The 15,122-nt window shown below is 43.7% G+C and overlaps 1 protein-coding gene across 3 annotated transcripts in view; it reads right to left on the bottom strand.

Moving 5' to 3' along the window:
• Positions 1-15,122, bottom strand: part of rb1cc1 (RB1-inducible coiled-coil 1) — a 250,378-nt gene that overhangs the window by 201,092 nt on the left and 34,164 nt on the right. For 2 of the 3 annotated variants that reach the window (XM_072467777.1, XM_072467778.1), the window contains exon 5: positions 12,629-12,831. The exons of the other annotated variant lie outside the window; for it this stretch is intronic. In XM_072467777.1, the coding sequence (XP_072323878.1) occupies positions 12,629-12,831 (203 nt within the window). The remainder of the gene's footprint in view (positions 1-12,628; positions 12,832-15,122) is intronic. 3 annotated transcript variants of the gene reach the window in all.

Below are 15,122 nucleotides of genomic sequence, written 5' to 3'. Positions count from 1 at the left end.
GATTGAGAGGCAGAAAAAGATTTCAAGCATAACAATTGAAACCGCAGGACATTGCTAGGGTGTTATATGGATACTTCTCATCTGTCTTCAGTCAACAGGAGGATGACGTAGATACAGAGTTCAGGAAATGGGACTGTGAGGACCTTGAGCAGTTTGACATAGGAAGTGAGGTAGTATTGAAGTCTTTGATGGGCTTAAAAATAGACAAATTCCCAGGCCCGGATGAATCACATCCCAAGCTGCTGTGGGAGGCGACGCAGGAAATAGAAGCTGCTCTGAACAAATTTTGAATTCCTCTCTGGCCAGGAGGGAAGTGCCAGAGGACTGGAGAACAGCAAATGTTGTTCCACTTTCCAAGGGGGGGTAGAGATAAACTACCGCAGGACATTGCTAGGGTGTTAAATGGAATGACAGACCAGTGAGTCTCGCGTCAGTGGTAGGGAAACTATTGGAGAAAATTCTGAAGGAGGGATTTAATTTCCACTTGAGAAGACATGGGTTGATTAGTGATAGTCAGCATAGCTTTGTCAGAGAGAGGTCATGCCTAACAAATTTGATATAATGTATTTGATAAAGTGACTGAGTGTGTGGATAAAGTAAGTGCAGTTGATTGAGTTTATTTGGATTTTAGCAAAGCCTTTGACAAGGTCCCACATGGGAGACTGATTGACAAGGTTGAAGCACAGAATTCAAGAAACCTTGGCGAGGTGGAATGGAAACTGGCTTAGAAATAGAACACAAGGGTGGTAATAGAAGGCGGTTCGAGCAGCTGGAAACAGTGCCAGGAGCCAGTGCTGGTATTGTTTGTTAGTATAAATAAATGATATAGACGAGAACATTGGGGGGGGGGGGGGGGGAAATGATAAATAATTTCGCAGATATCAAGATTGGTAGGGTGGTTAACAATGAAGAGGGTCGTAGGTTACAGGAAAATATAGATGTGCTGGTCAGATGGGCAGAACAGTGACAAATGGTATTTAACCCTGATAAGTGTGAGGTGCTTCACTTTGGAAGAAGAAACAGGACAAGGGGAGAATGGAATGAATGGCAGTACTCTAGGAAGCTCAGAGGAACTGGTGGATTTGGGGGCATTTGTTCACAGATTCCTAAAGGCGACAAAGTAGCTGAATAGAATAGTTAAGGCGGCATATGGGACACTTGCCTTTATCAATCATGGCATAGAATAAAAGAGCAAGGAGGTTATGGTGGAGCTGTACAGAATGTTGGTTAGCTGGAGTACTGTGTGCAGTTTTGGTCACCTCACTATAGGAAGGAGGTGATTGCACAGGAGGGGTTACAGAGGAAATTCAACAGGATTTTGCCTGGGATGGAGCATCTGAGCGAGAAAGGGGAGGCTGAATAGGCTTGGATTGCTTTCAATAGAGCAGAGAAGGCCGAGGAGGGATATGATTGAGATGTACAAGATTATGAGGGGTTTGGACAGGGTAAATAGAAAGCAGCTGTTTCCTTAGTTGATGGGGTCAATCACAAGGGAACATAGCTTTAAAGTGAGGGGTGGGAGATTCCAAGGGGATTTGCAAAAAAAAAAAAAAAAAAAATCACTCCGAGGTGGTGAGAATCTGGAATACACTGCCTGGGAAGGTGATGGAGGCTAGAAACCTCAACCTTTAAAAATAACTTGGATGAATACTTGAAACACCATCACATTTAAGGAAATGGGACAAATGCTGGTAAGTGGGATTAGCTCACGATTATGGGGTGGTTATAGTCGGTGCTGACTCAATGAGCCGAAGGGCCTTTTCTGTGCTGTACGACTCTATAAATCTAATTGTGCAGGAGGCTCCGAGGGCAAGTTTATTGAAGGCATTTGAGATATAAAAGTTGGAAGGGGTAGAAGGGGTGGCAGTGTCACCTAGTGTTTAAAAGCTAGCCATTATAGTAAATGGAATAGTTATCAATTAGATTACGGCAGTATCAGTTATGACCATGCATTACTCACTTAGACATGAGAAAACATGACAAAACCATGAGGAAGCAAGTGTGGCACCAGAAAATGCAGTCACCAGCCTTTTAATATATTACTAGCAAATCTCCTGTAGCATTACAAATGAGGAATCAAAGTTCAGTGTGGCTTTCAGGTGACTGAGCTATGATTCCAGAATAGAGCCAGGGTACAACGACATGATTTTAACCTAACATTCAGTTTCTTCCCTGATCATATTTCCAGTATTCTTTCTTATGTCCACATATATAATGGAAAATACCTATCCTGATGTACTAAAAAGTCTCCTGTTCATGAGTGGGACAATGAGTAATTGTAGTACAAGTTTATTTCCAGAATAAAAATTGATTTTAAAATGATTGAAAATGTTGGTAGGAGGTACACCAAACAAACTTCAGCAGTTCAAGAAGGTGGCTCACCACAACCTTCTCAAGGGGAAATTAGAGATGGGCAACAAATGTTGGCCTTGTCACATTCAATGAAAAAACCCAAAAAATTATTTTATTTCCAATTTCCAGAATAAACAGTATTTGGGCTTCAGCTGGTCAAGGTCGAAAAATTTACCATCAATGCGATGGTTATTCACGCACCTGGAGGAATCTGCCAATACTAAGTTGCAGCATGGTCACATGCAAATTTCAGAATAGTGTTATTGCAATGGCATACACCTTTTTGACAGGAATGGGTCTGTGATGAGGATGGAAAATGTCTGTGAACTTGGCTGAGCATCTCTGTAGCGCCGTCCAAGAGGCGTTCTTCAAATCAAACTGCCATGTAAAAAAATTCTCTTTTCACTGCACTTTTCCTAAATTTAGTGCCAGGATCAAAGGGTAGTACTGGGCAGCTGCAAAGCATCCTTGGAGGAAAGGTATTTAAATAGCCAGCAGTTGTGGTCCATACTGGTACCAATGGGATGTGGCACTAAATTTGGAGAGCTAGGTAGAAAATTAGTAAGCAGGACCTCAAAAGTAGAAATCTCCAGATTACTCCCAGTGCCATGAGCAATTGAGTGCAGAAAGAGGAGAATAAGACAGATGAGTGCTTGGCTTTAAAGATGTTACAGCAGGGAGGGCTTTAGATTATGGGGCAGTTATAGCCTGCCTGATTACTATTGGCTGGGGACTATTGCCAATCCCACAATCCTTAGTGAGTATGAGCTCCCCCAATTAGGAGGGCGGAGAAATCAGAGCTGGCCAGTGTGGAACCAGCTGGAGAGGAGAGAGCAGTGGTGAAGTACTGCTGCTGTATATTTGAAATTGTAAATAAAGTTATTCCTTTTCCACTCTACAAACTCCTGCCGGATTCTTCGTGGTCCTCACAAAACTGACAACGAGGATGGGATTGGCAATAGTCCCCAGCAAATAGTAATCAGGCAGGTTACAACAGGGACGTGTTGGGAAGTCCTCTGGGGGAGATGAACCTAAACAGGCCAGAAAGGTTGCAGCTGAACAGAGCCAGGATGGAGCTCCTTTTAGAGCGTTTTGCTAGCACTGTTGGGAGGATTTAAACCAACATGGCAGTGGTGTGTGAACCAGGAGACAATATCAGAGCGGAATACCAAGGTATCCATAAAATAGGGAGAGATAGGTAGCACTAGAGTAGGGAATAGTAAATTAATATGTGGGTCAGAGTAAAGGAGAAAATAATAATCTAAATAAGGATTACTGTACATGTATGCCAATGCACAAATACGATATTGTGGCGATAACAAGAGACCTGGTAGGACAATGTTAAATATCCTTGGATACATGGTGTTTAACAAAGGGAGTGAAAAAAAAGGAAGTGGCAGTGTAATTGAGAGCAGCGCAGCGCTGGAGAAAGAGGGGTCAAGGACCCCATTTGGCTAGAGCTAAGGAACAAAAAATGAGCAATTATATTGCTCGATGTAGTCCATAGACTCGTGGGAACGTAGAGGAATACATTTGTAAAGAAATTACAAAGATGCAAAAGTTGTACAGTACTTCTGAGGGACTTTATTCTCCAAATATAGGCCCATATAATAGCAAGATAAATTGCAGGGAGGTGCACGATTTCCTTGGGTGGGAAACTTTTCTTCAACAATGTTTCCAGTCCCAACGAGGAAGGAGGTACTAATAAACCTGGCTCTTGTAAATGATGTGAGCCAAATGGATCAAGTATCAGTAGGAGAGCACGAGGGGACATCGATCATTGTATCGGAAAGTTTAAGCAGACTGTGGAAAAGGACAAAAAGCATCCCAGAGTAACTGAGGGATAGCCATTTTCAATGGGGTAAGAACGGATGTAGCTCAAATAAAGTGGAGTCAAAGGTTCCTGCAGTTGGCAAGAAAAATGGTAATTGATCAATGGGCTACCTTCAAAGAGCTGATAATTTGGGCAGTTTTGGTCCATTTCCTCGAAAGGAAAAAAATGAAGCAAACAAATCCAGAGCTCGCTGGTTGACAAAGGAGACAGAAATTAAGTTCAAGAAAACATGTGCATATATATGACAGGTGTCAGGCAGAAGAAATACAAAGGAATAAGCTGTCTGTGGAAAGTTCAGAGGAGAGGTGGTGAGGCAACAAAGAGAAAAGAAAAGGGAAAGACACTGACAGCCAATATACAAGGGAATCCCAAAGTCTTCTCGAGGCATATAAATGAAGAGTGACAAAAGGAGCAGTTGGGCTACTTACAGGAAAAAAACACTTCCAAAGTTTGCAGATGACACAAAACTTAGAAGACACAAAACTTGGAAGGATCGTGACTGGTGAGGAGAAGGATAGTAAAGAACTTCAAAAGGACAAGCGGGGTACAGGAGCAAAGGGATCTGGGTGTATATCTGCATCAGTAATTTAAGGTGACAAGACAAGTAGAGAAAGGAATTAATAAAGCATACAGCATCTCAGGCTTTATTAACAGGGACGGGGAGTATAAAAGCAAGGATGTTACCCTAAACTCAGTAGAACATTAGTTTAGCCTCAAGAGCGAGCAGAGAAGATATGAGAGAAGATATGGCCCCGGGGATGAGGAACTTCAGTTACTCAATTAGAGAAGTTAGGAGAATTTTTCTTCAAAGAGAAGGTATGAGAGGAGATTTGATAGAGGTATTTAAAATCATAATGGGTCAAGACAGAGTACATGGGGAACAAATGTTTCCAATGGTGGAAGGATCGAGTACAAGAAGGCACAGATTTAAGATAATTGGTAAATGAAGTAATAGCCTCATGAGGAAAAAACATATGAACACAGCAAGTGGTGAGGATCTGGAATGTCCTGTCTGAGAGTGTAGTGTAGGTATGTTCAATTGAGGTGTTCAAGAGGGAATTGGATTGTTACCTGAAAAGGAAGAATGTAAAGGGCTATGGGGAAAAGGCTGGGTAGTGGCACTAGGTCAATTGCTCCTATGAAGAGCCGAGTCAACTTGGCGGGGTGGAATGGGCTCTTTCAGTGTTTCATCAATTCTGTGATTCTGCATTGCTAGGGTTGATCATCACACAGTCTGTGGAGATGAAGAACTGTCTTCATACCAAGCATGCCTCCACTGTGTAGTGTAGCACTACCACCGTGCTAAATGAAATGGATTTAAAACAGATCTGACAACTCAAGACTGAACATCCATGAGGCACATTGATGGGCCATTTGCAACTGCAGAATTATATTGAACCACAATCAGGAATCTCATGTCCCAGCAAATCCTTCACTCTTTCATCATCATCCAGACAAAGATCAACCCTGGTTCAATGAAGCGTGCCAGAGAAGATGCCAGGAGTAGCACCAGTCGCACCTAAAATGAAGTGCCAACCTGGTGGAGCTACAACACATTCCAAACAGCAGAACCAGTTCACAAATGTTCTTTGAGGAATGAAACCTGTTTTCCTTACATCATCTGGCCTCTATGCATTGCGATATGGCTGATTCTTAGCTGACCTTTGAAAAAGCCTAGCAAGCGATGAATTGTACCAAATTGCTAAAAGAAAATATACTAAGAATAAAACAGAATAGACCACTTTGCATGGGTCTTGGACATAAAGACACTCCAACCTAACACACTCTCCTCACGTGTGCAGCAATTCGGAGAGCTATCTTAGAGACCTGTTAAGCAATAGCCTGACATAGACATTATCTCAGAATCATACCTTTCTGCCAATGTCCCAGACTCCTTCATTACCATTCCCAGGTATCATACCTTCAGGTCAGACACAGAAGTGGTGGTGCAGAGGCACAGTGCAGGTATATTCAGTGTCAAGAAAGAGTGGTCCTGAGTCCTTAACACTGACTTGCGACCCCATGAGTTATTGTGGCAGAAGTCAAACATGGACAAAGAAATTTCCTGCCGATTACCAACTAACACCATCCACTGATAAATCAGTGCTCCTCCAGATGAGCAACACCGAGGACAGCAAGGGCATGGAACATATTTTGAGAGGGGAACAATGTTCATGTGAACAAGAGTCATCCAGAAGCAGCACTACTGACTTGAGCTGTTGAGCCCTGAAGGACACAGCTGCCAAGCAGGGTCTGTGACAGATGGTGAGCAAACTAACAAGGGAAAAACCTACTTCAGCGTCACAAAGTTGCATCTGTCCATGACAGTATGGTAGGAGTGACCACTGCACAGCCCTTGTGGAAACAAAGAGAATAGATGCAGAACAGCTCTAGCAACTCAAAACTGGTTATTCATGAGAAGATGTGGGTCATCATTAGTAGCAGAATTCTATTCCACCCTAATCTACAACCTCATGGTCCTGGGATATTCCCCACTCAAACATTATCAAGCCAGAGGATCTATCCTAGTCAAACGAAAAGCGGAGAAGATCCTGCTATTCGCAACACCAGGTGCGCCCAAAATGAGATGCCAATCTGATGAAGATGCAACATATGAGCAATTCCACAATCAACTGATGAGATCAAGGTTCTGTAGCCTGCTACAATCAGTCACAATGGACAAGCATCCATTCCCAGAATTCTGGTAGAGATCAGCATGTAAGTATAAAAGGCAAGACTAAAGCATTCACAACCACTTAAAAGCCGGAAATGCCACACTGATGATTCTAGCTTCCTCTGTAGATCCACGCCCCACCCCCCCACAATGTCACAGGCGCCAGTCTTCAGCACTCAATTCACTTTACATGAACGAGAAACAGCTGAGCGCATAAGCCCTAACAATCTTCGACCTACATGGCTAAAGACATGTGCTCCAGAATTTTGCACCTCAGCTATGCCTCCTTGCCTCCAAGCACAAATAATAAACCAGTGTTATATATCTGGAAATACATTCTTGCTGGAAATGCATCACGTGATGTGTAGTTGGCACAGACAGATCACCATTTTGAGTGTATGAGCAACACCCTTTATAAACCTCTCATTGTGTTTTACAAGAATCCAGAGTATGGGCATCTCCATACCGTTTTTGCTTTGCGGCAACAAAGAAATATAACACCCACTCCACCTTTTACCATGCTTTTATTCTTAATATATCTAAAGAGGGAATCCAAAAGTCTTCTAATGTTAGCTGCAAGTCTATCCTCGTACTCTCTTTTCCAATTCTCCTCTGAACCCACTAAGCGAGGTCCTAAGTCACATTATCCACTTGACATCATTCATAGGCATACTTTTTCTCCTTCATCTTAACCTCAATCTCTCTCTCATCATTCAGAGATCTCGGAATTTGATTACCCTACTTTTCCCCTTCATGGGAATATACCTCGAGTCTGTCTGAACTCTTAAGTTACAGTTTGGTCTGCCAATCTTGGATTCTAATTTAACAGGGTGAGATTCATTCTTAACTCATCGAAGTTGGCTTTCACACAGTTAATTACTCTTACTCTGGATTGCACCTTGTCCATTACAAAACCAACCTAAACCTTATGATACAATGATGACTGTCAGCTAAATTTTCCTCCAACACATGATCATGACCTTCTGCCGCAATCAAAGCACTACAGCAGAGCTTCATAAATATTTTCCAACTCTGACCCCATTTTAACTCACTACCACCTTAAGGGCAATTCGGGATGGGCAACAAATGCTGGCCTTTCCGGCAATGCCAACATCCCATGAAATATCTAAAAATCTTGGAAAATTAACATGATCCTAGACACTAGCAAAAAGAAAAATTAAATAAAGCAGCTTAGTAACATTCAGTAAATAAAGCTCATTATACATTATGTAAATATGAATGTGGTTTTTAAAGCACTTTTGAAAAAAGTTCACTTGTCTATTTCTCCATATTTCCTGGCGACAGAAATCTCAGTGAAGCTTCTCCCCCCCCACTCAGACATTGTAATCTGCCCCTCTCCCCACCATCACACATAGATAACTCTTTCAAAACTCCATCCCCACTCCAACTCAGTCAGCAGCCCCTCTTCCCAATTCCCCTCCCATTCATTCATCAGGTTCTCTTCCCAACTGCTCTTGCAGCACATGCACATGCCTCTTACCACCCCTAAGGTAACGTTGCCATAGTCCCAGATGATCTTAGGCTGCTTTCCCCTTTCCCCTCATTCATCAGCCCCTCTCGCATTCAGCAGCCCCTCTCCCCAAAATCATCCTGCACCACACACAAGCAGATCCTTCTTCTCAACCCCCCTTTCCAATTAATCAGCAGCCCTTTTTCCTAAACCCCCGCTTAATCACTCACTCAGCAGCCCATTGTGTCAACACCCTGTGCACCCCACTCATCAGACCCTCTTCCCAAATTCCCTAACCCCCACCATTCACTCAGCAGCTTATCACAACTACTCCCTCCTACCCTGCTGAAATTAAGAGCCATCGCTATCCCTGCCCCTCCTGGGCTTCCACTATTTGCCCAGCAGCAGAGTGTGCCTTCCCATTCAAATGAGTGGTGACTCCTCCAAGCCTGTTCACAGCCTTGTCATTGGCAGAGATTTTCCAGACTTTGAGGCTTCCTCCTCCTGGTTTTGGCAGCATTTGTAAGTGGCCAAATGGAGTCAAAGGTTGAGAAAAAAAACGATGGAATTCCATTTTCCAAAAGTCAGAATTCCTTACCTACTTTATCACAATACACAATGGCATTAAGTTAATTGAGTGAGTTTCTGTAATGTGATAATAAAAATATACACACAATGCAATAATATGGTTGAACCGAAGAGTATCACTTACCAGTATGTGGCACCACAGAATAATGGGATGCAGAATCAAACACAATATTCATGGAGTTCCCAATCTCAACTACAGCAATGCAGATGAACCACTCATGCAAGTCTCATGTTACCAGGCGATAGCAAGCATAGATAAATCACAGGAAGTAGGACAGGGGGAGAACTGAAGGAATCATACTCTCAAATACAAAGAATTCCACGTGTCCATTGTTGTTTGATCTCTATCATAACTCCTTATCAAGATTAATTAAGCCCTACAGAAATGAAGCCACAATAATGAGGAAAGCCACAAATGTGAAGTATTTTTCATTAAAAATGATTGCTGTGAGAAGACATTTCGAAAAATATGCTCAAAGATTGGTGTGGGGGAAATGAGCTTGAATTCATGGGACATTGGCACCAGTACTGGGGAAGAGGGGACCTGTTCCGAAGGGACGGTCTTCATCTGAATCATGCTGGGACCAGAGTCCTAGGGAATCGGGTAACTAGGGCTGTGGATAGGGCTTTAAACTAAATGGGGAGAGGGGGGAGAAAGAGGAGAGGGTTCAGTTGCAGGGGAAATTAGAAAACCCAATTTAAAGGAGGAGATAAGAGTGCAGCTTAGCAATGTGGTGGATGATTACCAAAAAATAAAGTGAGGGAACTAACCAGGGTGGAAGCTACTCTTGATTTGGTATTTTGTAATGACCTCATAGGTAAGGATCCACTAGGAAGTAGTGGCCATATTATGGCAGAATTCAAGATTCAGTTTGGGGGCAAGAAAGTGAAGTCCCACACTAGTGTTCTGGAATTAAACAAAGGAAATTACACAGGCTTGAGGTCAGATTTGGCCCATATAGACTGGGCAGGAAGGCTAAAAAGTAGGACAGCTTAGGGGCAGCGGCAGTTGTTTAAGGAGATACTCAATTCCTCACAACTAAAATATATCCCAGTGAGGAAGAAAGATGGGAAGAGGGGTAAAAAACATCCATGGCTAAACAAGGAGGTTAAGGACATTATAAAGACAAAAACTAAGTTATATCATAGTACAAAGGCCAGTGGCAGACTGGGAGATTGGGAAACCTTCAAAAATAAACAATGGGAAAAAAGTAATAAAAAAAGCCAAGGTAAATTACGAAAAAAAATTAGCACAGAATATCAAAAAGGATAGCAAAAACATCTCTAGAGGTACATAAAAGTGAAGAGAGTCACTAGGATGAATGTTGGCCCCTTGGGAGATGATATTGGTTATGATATTCCAAAATTCCATGGACACAGGAAAGATTCCTGTGGATTGGAAAAATGCTAATGTAACACCCTAATTCAAAAAGAGAGGAAGGCAGGATGAGGGAAATTATAGGCCAATTAGTTTAATATCTGTTGTTGGAAAATTGTTAAAATCAATTATCAAGAGCATAATAGCAGGACGTTTGGAAAGCCAAAGCGCTATCCATCAGAGTCAGCATGGTTTTATGAAGGGCAAATCATGTTTGACTAAATTGCTTGAGTTCTTCAAAGATGTAACAAGCAAAGTGGATAATGGGGCTCCTTTAGTTGCAGTATATCTGTAGTTCCAGCAGGCGTTTGATAAGGTGCCGCACAGGTTAATTCACAAGGTGAGATCACATGGGATTCGGGGTAACTTATTAGCTTGGATAGAAGACTGGCTAATGGACAGGAGACAGGGAATCGGGATAAATAGGTATTTTTCTCGATGGCAAGATGTAACTAGTGGGGTACCACAGGGTTCGGTCCTTGGGCCTCAGCTTTTTACAATCTATATTAACAACTTGGATACAGAGAGAGATCTATAGCCAGATTTGCAGATGACACAAAAATAGGTGGGACTGTAAGTTTTAATGAGGAAATAAGAACCTTACAAATGGATATAGATAGGTTAGGAGAGTGGGCCAAAATGTAGCAGATGGAATTTAACGTGGATAAGTGTGAGGTCATGCATTTTGGTCAAAAAAATGGAAAGGAAACTTATTATCTAAATGGGGAGACACTTCGGGGTGCTCCGAAGCAGAGGGAAATGGGTGTCCTCGTGCATGAGTCACAGAAAACGAGCATGCAGGTGCAGCAAATAAGGAAAGCAAATGGAATGTTGACATTTATAGCAAAAGAGATTGAGTATAAAGGTAAGTGTTGTTGCAACTTTACAAGGCATTGGTAAGACCACACTTGGAAGTATCGTGCACAGTTTCGGTCCCCTTATTTGAGGAACGATGTAGTAGCATTGGAGGCAGTTCAGAGGAGGTTCACTAGATTGATTCCAGAGATATGGGGCGGGATTCTCTGACCCCGGGCCGGGTCGGGGAATCGACGGCGGGAGGAATTCACACGCCGCCGCTCCACCGGCGGTTGGGGGCCGCATGTGATTCTCTGCACATGTTGGGCCGAGTGGCCGATGGGATAGGCTGAGTCCCGCCGGCGCCATTCACATGTGGTCCTACCCCGCGAGACCTCGCCGTTCATCCTGCGGGGGCGGCCTGGTTTGGGGGGGGGGTGGAATCCGACCCCGGGGGGGCCTCCACCGTGGCCTGGCCCGGGTTCAGGGTCTACCGATCGGCGGGCCGATTTCTCCTGGTGGGGGCCTATTTTGCTCCGCGCCGAGCCCCTGTAGCTCTACACCATGTTGCGACAGGGCCGGCGTGGAGAAGGCAACTAGAGTTCATGCGCAAATTCGCGCCAGCCATAGCGCGCATGCGTGAGTCGCTCCAGTGCCATGCTGGCCCCCTGTGAGGCGCAGGATCGCCTGTTGAAGCTGTCGTAAAACACCACGGTGTTTACGATGGCGTCAACACTTAGCCTCAGGATCAGAGAATCCCGCCTATTGAGTTTGTCGTACGAGGAGAGATTGAACAATTTAGGCCTATACTCTCTAGAGCGTAGACGAATGAGGGGAGATCTAATTGAGGTATACAAGATGCTAAAAGGTATGTATAAAGTAGACGTGGAGCTGATGCTTCCTCTTGTGGGGCATTCTAAAACAAGAGGTCATAATCTTAGACTACGTGGTAGCAAATTTAAAGCAGATTTGAGGAAAAACTACTTCTCCCAAAGGGTTGTGAATCTGTGGAATATGCTACCTCACTGTGTGGTGAATGCTTGGACAGTGAGTAAATTTAAGGAGGAGTTGGAAAGATTTTTAATTGGTAATGGGTTGAAGGGTTATGGAGAACGGGCAGGACGATGGAGTTGAGGCCAGGATGGGATCAGCCATGATCACAGAGAAGGTGTTAGGTTCGGGAGGCTAAATTGCCTACTCCTGCTCCTAGGTCATGGGTTCCAGGAAGGCGATGCTCTGGCTGATTTCGCAATCCAGCTCTTGGTCTGTAACATTGTAGGTAGCAGATGAGGAACATATCAGCCATGATCGAATGGCGGAGCAGACTCGATGGGCCGAAAGGCCTAATTCTGCTCCTATATATTATGAACTTATAAACATTGCACAGAGACATAGCCCAAGTCTAATACTGAATTAAAATTATACATGCATGAATCTTGCATTTTAGCAAGTTGTAGTTAATTTCTAGGTGATGATATGAGCTTCAACAGTATTTATTATGGAACTATCGAACATTCACAATTCATGAACACCTACTTTGTAAGTTTTTGCTTAATATCTTCCACAGAGCATTCATAATTGTTGTATGCATTTTCAAACTTTGCCAGCAGCTTTTGAAAAGAATGGGTGCAGTCCTCCAAATTAGCCATAATGGCAGCCCAACCTTGATGCTGAAGGTGCTCATCGTGGACCAATCTTTCACAGAATGAACAAAGCTTCTTTGCTACTTCATACATCTCCTACCCAAGAAAACAAAAGCACAAACAGAATGAGAATTTATTTGTATGGTGACTTAAGCATATGGATCAGGATGCATTGCAATATTTCATTCTCCAGATATCTTTGCCAATATGCTGCTAATTAAAACATAGAACATAGAAAATACAGCACAGAACAGGCCCTTCGGCCCACGATGTTGTGCCGAACCTTTGTCCTAGATTAATCATAGATTATCATTGAATTTACAGTGCAGAAGGAGGCCATTCGGTCCTTTGAGTCTGCACCAGCTCTTGGAAAGAGCACCCTACCCAAACTCAACATCTCCACCCAACACCAAGGGCAATTTGGACATTAAGGGCAATTTATCATTGGCCAATTCACCTAACCCGCACATCTTTGGACTGTGGGAGGAAACCGGAGCACCCGGAGGAAACCCACGCAGACACGGGGAGGACGTGCAGACTCCGCACAGACAATGACCCAAGCCGGAATCGAACCTGGGACCATGGATCTGTGAAGCAATTGTGCTATCCACAATGCTACCGTGCTGCCCTTAAGAACAAATAAATCTACACTATATCATTTTCCAGTAATCCATGTACCTATCCAACAGCTGCTTGAAGGTCCCTAATGTTTCCGACTCAACTACTTCCACAGGCAGTGCATTCCATGCCCCCACTACTCTCTGGGTAAAGAACCTACCTCTGATATCCCTCCTATATCTTCCACCTTTCACCTTAAATTTATGTCCCCTTGTAATGGTGTGTTCCACCTGGGGAAAAAGTCTCTGACTGTCTACTCTATCTATTCCCCTGATCATCTTATAAACCTCTATCAAGTCGCCCCTCAGCCTTCTCCGCTCTAATGAGAAAAGGCCTAGCACCCTCAACCTTTCCTCGTAAGACCTACTCTCCATTCCAGGCAACATCCTGGTAAATCTTCTTTGCACCTTTTCCAGAGCTTCCACATCCTTCCTAAAATGAGGCGACCAGAACTGTACACAGTACTCCAAATGTGGCCTTACCAAAGTTTTGTACAGCTGCATCATCACCTCACGGCTCTTAAATTCAATCCCTCTGTTAATGAACGCGAGCACACCATAGGCCTTCTTCACAGCTCTATCCACTTGAGTGGCAACTTTCAAAGATGTATGAACATAGACCCCAAGGTCTCTCTGCTCCTCCACAATGCCAAGAACTCTACCGTTAACCCTGTATTCCGCATTCATATTTGTCCTTCCAAAATGGACAACCTCACACTTTTCAGGGTTAAACTCCATCTGCCACTTCTCAGCCCAGCTCTGCATCCTATCTATGTCTCTTTGCAGCCGACAACAGCCCTCCTTACTATCCACAACTCCACCAATCTTCGTATCGTCTGCAAATTTACTGACCCACCCTTCAACTCCCTCATCCAAGTCATTAATGAAAATCACAAACAGCAGAGGACCCAGAACTGATCCCTGCGGTACACCACTGGTAACGGGGATCCAGGCTGAATATTTGCCATCCACCACCACTCCCTGACTTCTATCGGTTAGCCAGTTCGTTATCCAACTGGCCAAATTTCCCACTATCCCATGCCTCCTTACTTTGTGCAGAAGCCTACCATGGGGAACTTTATCAAATGCCTTACTAAAATCCATGTACACTACATCCACTGCTTTACCTTCATCCACATGCTTGGTCACCTCCTCAAAGAATTCAATAAGATTTGTAAGGCAAGACCTACCCCTCACAAATCCGTGCTGACTATCCCGAATCAAGCAGTGTCTTTCCAGATGCTCAGAAATCCTATCCTTCAGTACCCTTTCCATTACTTTGCCTACCACCGAAGTAAGACTAACTGGCCTGTAATTCCCAGGGTTATCCCTAGTCCCTTTTTTGAACAGGGGCACGACATTCGCCACTCTCCAAACCCCTGGTACCACCCCTGTTGACAGTGAGGACGAAAAGATCATTGCCAACGGCTCTGCAATTTCATCTCTTGCTTCCCATAGAATCCTTGGATATATCCCGCCAGGCCCGGGGGACTTGTCTATCCTCAAGTTTTTCAAAATGCCCAACACATCTTCCTTCCTAACAAGTATTTCCTCGAGCTTACCAATCTGTTTCACACTGTCCTCTCCAACAATATCGCCCCTCTCATTTGTAAATACAGAAGAAAAGTACTCATTCAAGACCTCTCCTATCTCTTCAGACTCAATACACAATCTCCCGCTACTATCCTTGATCGGACCTACCCTCGCTCTAGTCATTCTCATATTTCTCACATATGTGTAAAAGGCCTTGGGGTTTTCCTTGATCCTACC

Source organism: Scyliorhinus torazame, chromosome 11, assembly GCF_047496885.1.
Source record: "Scyliorhinus torazame isolate Kashiwa2021f chromosome 11, sScyTor2.1, whole genome shotgun sequence".
Lineage (NCBI taxonomy): Eukaryota > Metazoa > Chordata > Chondrichthyes > Carcharhiniformes > Scyliorhinidae > Scyliorhinus > Scyliorhinus torazame.
The sequence above is the reverse complement of the archived record's forward strand: the minus strand, read 5'-3'. Positions and strand labels throughout refer to the sequence as shown.